The sequence below is a fragment of the Cupressus sempervirens genome, chromosome 9 (genome assembly GCF_028749045.1).
Source record: "Cupressus sempervirens isolate cs-2001-9-10 chromosome 9, ASM2874904v1, whole genome shotgun sequence".
NCBI classification, from domain to species: Eukaryota; Viridiplantae; Streptophyta; class Pinopsida; order Cupressales; family Cupressaceae; genus Cupressus; species Cupressus sempervirens.
The window spans coordinates 88,814,157-88,824,197 of NC_143126.1; the positions used below are offsets into that span (position 1 = coordinate 88,814,157).

Sequence of the window (10,041 nt, forward strand, 5' to 3'; positions counted from 1 at the left end):
TTGTTCTCATTATCTCTCATGTTATCCTTACCTACTCTCTAATCTTAGCCATCCATTTTGCCACCTCTTAATCTCTACCATTTATTTTTATGAGGACTTCTACAAAACAACATTTTATCCTCTCAACCTAATCTTAATGAACTAGTGACTTAATAAGCCTTTGCATACTTGTGAGCTTTAAGATCCCTTTTATCACCTTAATACTATTATCAATCAACCACATTCCATTTCTTTAATGTCTTCTTGTGCATGCATTTGAAAATATGAGAGCATCCCTCCTTCATTCAAGATCTTGAAGGATAGGAGAATAATGGAACAAAACGGTCCTTAATACATATAGGTATATCTTTGTTTGCTTTGATGGTTGCATATTTAGAAAGAAGTGTTCTAATGATACGATGTTGGTTAGTTTTATAGATTATAATTGAACTTGATTAATTTATAAATAAATGTTCAATTTTCAACTTTATCAATCTTAAAATGTATTTTTAAAATAAAACTACTACTAATAATAAGTTTTGTAGATAACAAATTGAAAGCAAATAAAAACAATAACTACATAACATTTTTAAATTAAATTATTATACTTTATAAACGATCGTGTTTCACCTAAACTAAAGATTACAACATAGACAGAAATTCCTATACCATAGTACCTTATGAAATTATTGTACAATTACTTACATAAAGAAAGAGAAAGAACTGCACCATTTCTCTAGTCCCCAACAAATCACATGTTCTCCTTCCCTCATAATCTTCCATATTAAATTTAATAAATCTAGTTAAAAAAACAAATGGCTATAGTTCGCTCAGGTCAGTGCTAATTCACTGTTTTAGCAATCAACGGCTGACGCTCTACCATCCCACGTGGCGTCTTGCCAGTCGTTGGAACCACAGTACTATTTCTCGGCTGTAAAGCAGAGTGCCACGTCACCCGATGAAACTAAGAGGTGTTGTTATTCTAGTTAGCCCTGCAAAGAAGCGAGCTTGTGGGATAGCTTTGAGGAGGTGACCTCTGCCTGAGATATTCTCTTTTTTCATAGTTTCCAGCTGATTCCTCCTCAATCCGTGTGATAAGAACCCATTTCATTGTCTCTCATTGTAATTCGCACAATCCAAGCGTTCCATCGGCTCCAAATTCGGCCAGTTCTGTGAATAAATCGGTCCTTTGCAAGCCCAAATTAACCCATCTGTTAAAACCCTGATTTTGGCTGTCAATTTTGATTGGGAGCTCTTATTTTAGGATCTCACGTGGAATCGATGATCCGACCTCTGCTGTAGATCCGTAAAATGATTTGGGTCACAATTAAAGCCCTTGTTGAAGCAGTCACCGCCGTCAACGTTTGAGATCAATTTCTGTACTCAAACCTTCTGGTATAGAGGTTTTGTTTGATAAATTACCTGCCAATTACAGAAAGAAAAGACCCATTTAATTGTTATTAATATGTGAATTTTGTATGCAGCAGGGCTTTTATGTAAAGATGGTCTTTGGTGTGGATTTTTCTCTCTTTTATGACTTTTTCGTATGTGAGGCATTAGCTATTTATAAATTTTGTGGTGTGCGCAAATCGTTAGCATCGGTGCAATCTTTAGATTTGGTGAAAAAATTGAGAGGATGCTCTATGAGTTTTCTAGTCTTTATTGAGCTTTAATTCTGTGTCTACCTTGGTAATATTTAGATTTGGTAAATAATGGATAAACGGATGCATCTTGAACTGTGATTGTACTGCAAGCCCAACAGCTGATGTATGATCAAATTCGTTGTTGGGGTTAGTCATTTTACATATTGTTTTGATATTTTTTGGTTATAGGAGATATCGAATCAAGTCCCTGGACTCTGGGTAATCGATAAAGAGTTGCTTTGGGAAGTATGTTAGGTAGGTTGGATTTTTTAATACTGACCCATCTGATTGGGGAATGAACGGATTGGTTAATTAGCTTGTTCTCGGATCTTGGATTAGGTAAAACCCAACTTGTCCTCCACATGCACTTTCTAGTCACATTATATTGGGGATCAATTTCATGTGGGAAACACCTTACCTGGTTTTCAACCAAGCCCATCTTTGTGATAACTGCTCCATCCTAGTGCAAGCCTATAATCGTAACTTGCTATATCTAGGTTTGAATGTTCATCTGAACTGGCCGATTCCCACAATGTGTTATTTAATGGCACACAATGTCTATAAAATAATGTTGATATATCATCTAGCCATAAGTAAGCCTTTCAATTTCTCATTTTATCTAGTGAAGGATTCTAACATGCCTTATCTTCTCATTTACTGAAGGGTTTCTACGTTTTTTTTGTTGGGATTGCCCTACCAATATTTAGATAATGGATTCTCATTGTGATAGGAACCCCTCTCTCTTCCGTACCACAACCCAGCTGATTGCATTTAGGTTTGAAAGCCCTACCCGAACTGGGCAATTCCACAATGTGGAATTCACTTGCATAGCGTGCCCATTGAATCTAGCTTGGTATAATTGATTTAGAATGTGGCCATGCTAAAGATATCTTAATTATTTATAATTGTAGTGGTGAATTCTTACCTGCTTGTATATGCGTAGCAGGCCACCATGATTTGAAATATGGTTGTTTTGTTGATAAGTGGACTATCTTACTGATTGACTACAGAATAACAGAGTACATTCATGTTTGATTGTTTAGCTGTGCCAGGAAATTTCTACATTGTGGAATTCAATCTCATAACATGTCCATAGTTTATGCTGAACTTGATATGCCAGTGTATGTAATGTGGTTATAAGGTTGTTTTTTCAATTTATCATATATTTGGATTTGTGCTCCTACCTACTTCACGTGAATATTACAATGTAGAATGTTTTCTCATTTACAATCACAGAATCTAGGTGAATATGGTTGAAATTGTTATGTGCCCATTACAAACCTTTTTAATTTCCCATATAATCTCTAATGATATCCTCCTTATTTTATGATGGCGAGTGCCCCACTGTTTCTCCAAAATAGTTTGACATTGTGACAAGTGTCCCATTTAAATTTTTACTACTAAACCACAAGTTTACAGGCTAAATTTATGATTGTCAATTCACATGAACTGGATAGTTCCGATGTAGAATTTGAGGTTGTACTTCTCCACAAAATCTGAATTGGTATCATTGAATATGTGATGCAGTCACAAGGAGATATTTGTTTTATCATTGATCAATTCTTAGTTCTTAGCTACTTTAAAGTGGGTAATTTACCTACCATTCTTTTAACGTAGATGATCCTTATGATTAACATAACAGACTAGATTGAGGTTTTGCTTGTTTACCTAAATGAGCTGACTCCTACCATGTGTAATCCAATGTTATACCGTGTCCACAAATCTAAGTTGTTATAATTGTTAATGTTTTGTAGCCATTTGACAGATTTTTGATTCATCATGCGGTTAGTGATGGATTCTTACATTTTATTGGTGTCAATTATTTAGATTTTGTCTAGGTTGATCCATGTCAGTACTACTGCTTTGAATGCCAGTTTTGAATTATATGCCCAAGATGATTAGATAGAACATTAAGTGAAGGGTGTGTAATTTGAATGCTTTTCCGAGAGATGTTTCATCATCATTTCTGTTGACTGTCAACCCCAATGTTAAAATTTGCTGGACCCTCTATATAATAGGGTTTTCCTTTTGTCATTATATGCACACTGAAAACTCGGTTCAAACTTTTACAAACTGCTCTATGATATTCTGTCTTTTACTTTCTCATAGATTAGTATTTGCTTGTGATGTAATTATTGTAAGCAGTTAAATTGAAAAGTCCTTGCAACATCTGTAACTAGGGTTGTGTCAATGGTTAGAGCAATATCCTCTACAATGTGTAACTTCCCACATTTATATAAATCCGCATGTGATATAAAAGACTTAATTTAACATCCAGTTGGAATGATTTCATTGGATAGTAAGTATAATCCTCTGATGATCTGAGCAAACATTCCTTAGAAAAGCGTGCAATTGTCATTAACTTCCTATCATTGTGATACGTATGGGAAAGCATCATTATCTTTAGGGCATGGTATATCTAGGTAAGAACTGTGGGTATTCATTCACTTCTTATATCACACTATCAGGATTCATGCTTGTTGAAAAATATAATGTAATTCTTATTTTGATTTAAAATTGTTCCTGTCTTCTGATTGGGAGCTGGACGATTTATTTTTCTCATGTATTGGAATTGAGCAATCTTTTGGATTCTGGTATTTTTTTAATGTGCCTTTTCCATTGCTGGTCAAATCCAAGCAAAGCATGTCACTCAATTATTTTGAATAATTTGTCTTGTGATTCCAGCTGCTTGTTGAACTATTGGATTTCTCATACTGCTATCTGGAGTTGGAATGGACACCACAACAGTTGGAGAACCTCTTGAAATGGACACCACAAGGGGAGATCCATGGCACAGTCCATCCATAGAATACGGTGGAGAAAAAGCAGTTTTAATTGAGCCTTCACAAATTCCTCGGTGTCAGAAACGCCTTTGCTATGGAAATCCAAGTCAGGGTGAATTTCCCCTGGCAGCTAGTCCCTACATTGTTCTACATGTGCTTACTGAATCTAATCTAGATCCACAAGATCTTGCAAGTCTAGAGGCATGTATTCATTGTATGAGTTTGGAATTTTTCCAAATCTATCATGCATTCTCTGTTATACATACAATGTATATTAACAGTTGTAACATTTGCTTTGTGAACCTGTTTCCGTGCTTGGCAGGCTTCATGTCGGTTCTTCAGACAATCTGCAAACTTTTCCCCTGACTTTGATCTATCTATATCTGAACTAGCAGCATTAGACATGTGCCAACGAACAGCTATATTCAAGCCCATGACACAATCAGAGAGAGAACTCTTGAAAGAAAGGTGTGGAGGTTCTTGGAAGTTGGTATTGAGGTTCTTGAGAGCTGGAGAAACATGTTTCCGGCGTGAGAAGTGCCAAGCTATAGCTGGTCCTGGTCACAGTGTTGTGGTAACAAAGTCAGGTGCGGTGTATACATTTGGCTCCAACAGTTCTGGACAGCTTGGCCATGGAACAACAGAAGAAGAATGGCGTCCAAGATTGGTCAGGTGTGCAATGCAGTCTTGAGAATTTGTACTCGACTTTACAATTTTGAATCTCTTTTTACTGTTTAGTGAGCAATCAGAATTGGCTAATCACTTCATCCCTATGCAGGTCTCTTCAGGGTATTCGAATCATTCAAGCAACAGCAGGAGCAGGGCGCACAATGCTCATCAGTGACGCGGGAAAAGTCTACGCATTTGGTAAAGATTCTTTTGGTGACACAGAGTATGGGATTGAAGGTTCCCGGTCTGCCACTACTCCACGACTGGTGGAATCACTAGATGGAATTTTCGCAGTCCAAGCAGCCATTGGTAATTTTTTCACTGCTATTCTTTCAAGAGAGGGTAGAGTATATACATTCTCTTGGGGTGCCGATGCAGCACTTGGTCACCAAACTGAGCCACAAGATCAGAGACCACATTTGCTGAAAGGTGATCTAGAGAATGTTCCTGTGGTACAAATTGCAGCAGGCTATTGTTATTTGTTAGCTCTCACCTGCCAGCCCGGTGGCATGTAAACGTTTGCTACTTAAGTTCCTTTAGCATTTCATTAGATTATAAATTAATTGATATTTAGTTTCTACGACCATGCAGAAATTTTTGAAAGCGATTTCATATGTATACTTGCAGGTCAGTATACTCTGTGGGCTGTGGCTTGGGAGGCAAACTTGGACACGGATCTAGAACAGATGAAAAGTATCCACGGAAGATTGAACATTTTCAGCAACTGAAGTTACAACCAGTCATTGTGGCAGCAGGGGCATGGCATGCCGCTGTTGTGGGCAAGGATGGACGGGTATGCACATGGGGATGGGGTCGATATGGTTGCCTGGGACATGGAAATGAAGACTGCGAGTCTGTTCCGAAGGTAGTTGAAGCACTTCAAGGTGTCAAGGCGGTTCATGTAACTACAGGTGATTACACAACATTTGTGGTTGCTGATAATGGTGATGTCTATTCTTTTGGATGTGGCGAATCATCGAGCCTTGGGCATTTGGGCACAGCAACTGAAGGCCAGGTCTCTGTGGCATACTTGTGCTCTTGTTAATACTTCTGGTCTTTCATGGAAGTTAAACTAAATTGGGAATTCGTCTCATCTAATGTTCTCTTGTTTTCATATTCTCTTCTCTTCAGGTTCACAGACATGCAAACTTGCTAAAGCCTGAACTAGTGGTTTCTTTGAAGCAGAGGGGAGAAAGGGTTGTGCAGATCAGTCTAACAAATTCAATATTTTGGAATGCTCACACATTTGCTTTGACAGAGGCAGGTAAACTTTATGCATTTGGAGCCGGAGACAAAGGTCAGCTTGGGACAGAGCTTCTTGCATATCAAAGTGAAAGAGGAAACCCTGAACTTGTTGATATAAACCTAGATTGAATGAAATATCCTCATTTGATTTTAGTCGCAGTCAGTTGAAGCTTGATGTTACCTTTAACTTGCTGTCTAACATGTATACTGTTTGTCCATGCTTTCTCTCTTCTTCTATGTATATAAGACTAACCGAAACTGGTGGTAACAACCTAACTTTCCATCAAAACAGGTATATAATTTCGTGAACAGGGTTGTATCATCAGAGAATTGTGTGTAGTACATGGCACAAGGTGATCCATGATATTCTTCTTGATGTGGACTGCATCGTCTGGTTAAAGTTTACATGGAAAATAGTGTCCCAGATAATACAATTTGGTAACTTGTACATGCTGATTAAAAGTTGGGAAGGAGGTCTTTTACAATGTACACCCATGTAATGTCTTTTATGATAGTAGGCAGTATATGACTCCATTGTTTGGTATTCATTTTACTTTTATTCTTTGGTGGCAAGAAATTGGCCCATACTGAAAATGACATTTGTTATACCTATAGCATGAAAAATCATTGGAAAAAAAACTAAGTGGGTCTGACTCCTATATTAACTTTTGGAACCTCAGTACATAATACAAAAACCTTGACGCTGTCCTTAATTATCCTATTGGGTAAAATAAGAAAAGATACTCTTCTAATATGTTTACAGATCCATCAGTGGCAACTCCTTGCGCTGTACACCCACAAGCTATTGCCCAACTAGAAAATTTATATATTTACTAAAGGTTCTGTAAACTAAATGCAAACTTATTTTGCATCACTGATATAGGAGTTGAAGAAATTAGACTGACCCCACGAGTTATAAGTTACTAGTTGGGAATCTATTTCTTTCCCCAAGCTCACTGCTACGCTAATTGGTTTGTTGGATTGCTTGTACAATTGAGAACTAACAAACAGTTTATGGGCTTTGCTTGTTGCAAGTGAAGATTTGTATAGATCCACAAACTTTGTTCGTGCAAATGAGGATCAATACAGATCTCCGTCTTTTCTTATGCAAGAAAGTTCTAGGGATTTTGGTTTGCAGGCTTGCTTGTACACGAAAAATCAATGATCAGCTCCATGTATTCTGTTCTTAATTGTTTGAATGCTTGCTTGTCAAGAAAAGACAAAATCGATACCATAAGTCCAAACTTTCGGGTGCTTTCTAGTTGCCCATTCATAATCTTCTATATACCAACATTGATACCTCAATCGATCAAAAAAGTACTGGAAGTGTTATTCATATCCGTCTCAGAGCAGCCAATTTCATTAGTGTCGTTTCATTTTCCCTAAAATGAGAATGAGAAAATGTATTTGTGTGGTGGCTTCATCCACTCATATTCATTCACTTTAGGATGGTGTGTATCTCAAGAATCATTAAGACCTTGTTTTTGGTCTCAACTCCATAAATAACATATTTAACTTTGACAATTTTAGAAGAACACAGATTTAATTTGTTGCAGACCCAGGCACTTCCTCCAAAAATATAATGTTACATAGCAAATGTAACAGGATCAGAAAAGAATGTCTATTACCCAATTAGGAAATGAGAACTCAGCAAATGTAACAAGATCAGAAAAGAGTCCTTATTACCTAATTTGGAAATCGAGAACTGGGCAAATGTAACAAGATCAGATAAGAGATTTTATTATCCAATTTGGAAATTGGAAAAAGGGTTTTATTACCCAATTCGGAATTTGGGAAAGGGTTTTATTGCCGACTTTGGAAATGAGAAGAGAGTTTTTATTAGCCAATTTTGATTGAAGTCATCACTAACCTAAGCTCCTGGCAATATTACTTTCCCATAATCTTTATCACATTGACTGCAATGTACCAGCAACTAATGCTCAGGGACATAAAGAGTTGGTATGCTGACTACTTTGTACAGGCAATTTAAGCTCTTCTCCCACAACTTGAGCGATCATAAAAATATGAATTTCTAGCAGATAGGTTACATAACGTTTTACCTTTTCCTATAACTCATGAAATGTCGAGAAACTCTTAGAAGAGTAAAGCTACTTCAATCAAAGCAACCATTGATGTTCATTGTCTCTTTTATCGTTTCAAGACAATTTATTTGTTATATTTCTTTAGTCGTTGTTGCTATCTATGAATTAGAAACTTTATCTACACGTATCTACAAATGCGATATTAGGATGATGCATCAATACCTAGATGGTTTTCTATGACAGGCTCAACTTCCCAGACATCAAGTAGTCCATCCTCAAATTTCAGTGTGACAAGTACCTTTTTTTAATGCCGTTCCCTCTGAACTGCCATTATTTGTAATGGAACTGTGATGCAAAAGTCGAGGCATTAACATATTGACAGATTAACTAAAACACGTAAACTCTTTAAGCCCTTTATAAATTCATTATTACCAGCTCTTTTAGCTCTTCTGAAATTCAGAATCCTAACAAATAAAAACATCCTTTTATAAAATCTTTCTTCTATTGCCAAAAATGTGGCATATCTTTTAAATACTGAATGATTATTGTAAAAGCTTTCTCAATGGTAAAGACAGGTTCTAAGCTGACTAAGTTCGGTTATTTCTTTTCTTCACGGAAAGGAATGCCCCGGTAGGACACGTGTAATCAGTTGAATATGCACGGATCGTCTTATTAAAAATGACGGTTAAAAATGTATTTGATTTATTTAATTGATTGAATGCATAATCTTTACAATACTTTCTGACTATAGGTAATATAAAGAAAGTATAATATGCTTTAGTCCGTGACGCAAGCTACCCGGAAGATAGCTGTGCATTGTTTTTGGATTTCTTTTATTAACATTGGTCTTTTGGATCTATAGTAGGATAAATATTTGTCAAACTTTCATTTTGATTTATTAGCAATCAATTTTAAATTTTAAATTTATTTTTTAATTCAATATTGAGATTTATTTGTTAAATTTTCATTTTGATTTATTCATTATCAAACTTTAAAAGAAAAATAAAATTTCATATTTTTCTTCTTTTTAAATTAGTGAATTGTAAGCTTGAATATGCTAATATGAATATGGTTATGCATCAATAATAGATATTTATAAATCTGGGAGATGTTAAGAGAGTGATCCTCGTGAACTTTTTAGCATCTAGCTTCTAGTTCTAATGTTTGACTTAGGGTGGTGCCTTGTCTGAAAAACACTCAGTGTCTATAGGGTACCTATTGTCTTATTAGGCAGTTGTGTAGAGATGTTGAGGTGCCTTGGTGGAAGCGAGTTTGGAATAAATCTCCTTGGTCCAAGTGTAATTTTTTCTTGTGGTTGGTGGTTCACAACCACTGTCTTACTTGGGGTAATATTTCCAAGCGCGGATTTTAAGGTCCCTTAGTTTGTGTGTTATGCAACAATTGTGAAGATTGTTTTCCATCTTTTCTTTCAATATTTGTTAGTTAAGGAGAAATGGGACTTTTGGTCAAATGTTTGGGGTAGCCCCTACTAGCATGTTTCTTCCTTGTCTGAGTTTTGGGATTGAATGGGACATTCCCCTTCTAGAGTTTCTTTTTTTCCAAGTTGCTTGAGTCATTGGGCCTTCTTTATTCTTTGGCATGCTTGAATGGAGAGGAACATGAGAATCTTTTAGAATGTTAAGATTAGGGTCATGTATCAATGGTGGAAAATTAGTAAGT

The 10,041-nt window shown here is 36.3% G+C and overlaps 1 protein-coding gene across 1 annotated transcript; it reads left to right on the forward strand.

Annotated features, from left to right (window-relative positions):
• The first annotated feature begins 984 nt into the window (after nt 1-984).
• Nucleotides 985-6,867, forward strand: LOC149537760 (Regulator of chromosome condensation (RCC1) family protein). The gene is made up of 6 exons (XM_089799144.1): nt 985-1,374; nt 4,308-4,606; nt 4,728-5,077; nt 5,184-5,585; nt 5,702-6,089; nt 6,206-6,867. Exons 2-6 carry the CDS (start codon nt 4,355-4,357, stop codon nt 6,446-6,448), a joined length of 1,635 nt encoding a protein of 544 aa, XP_089655270.1. The 5' UTR covers nt 985-1,374; nt 4,308-4,354; the 3' UTR covers nt 6,449-6,867.
• Nucleotides 6,868-10,041: the final 3,174 nt, after the last annotated feature.

What these genes read in the sequence shown, in the direction of transcription:
- LOC149537760 (XM_089799144.1), top strand. Translation starts at nt 4,355, where the DNA reads ATGGACACCACAACAGTTGGAGAACCTCTTGAAATGGACACCACAAGG. An exon ending in TGGCGTCCAAGATTGGTCAG is followed by an intron (nt 5,078 to 5,183) that starts GTGTGCAATGCA and finishes ATCCCTATGCAG; the next exon opens with GTCTCTTCAGGGTATTCGAA. An exon ending in GCACAGCAACTGAAGGCCAG is followed by an intron (nt 6,090 to 6,205) that starts GTCTCTGTGGCA and finishes TCTTCTCTTCAG; the next exon opens with GTTCACAGACATGCAAACTT.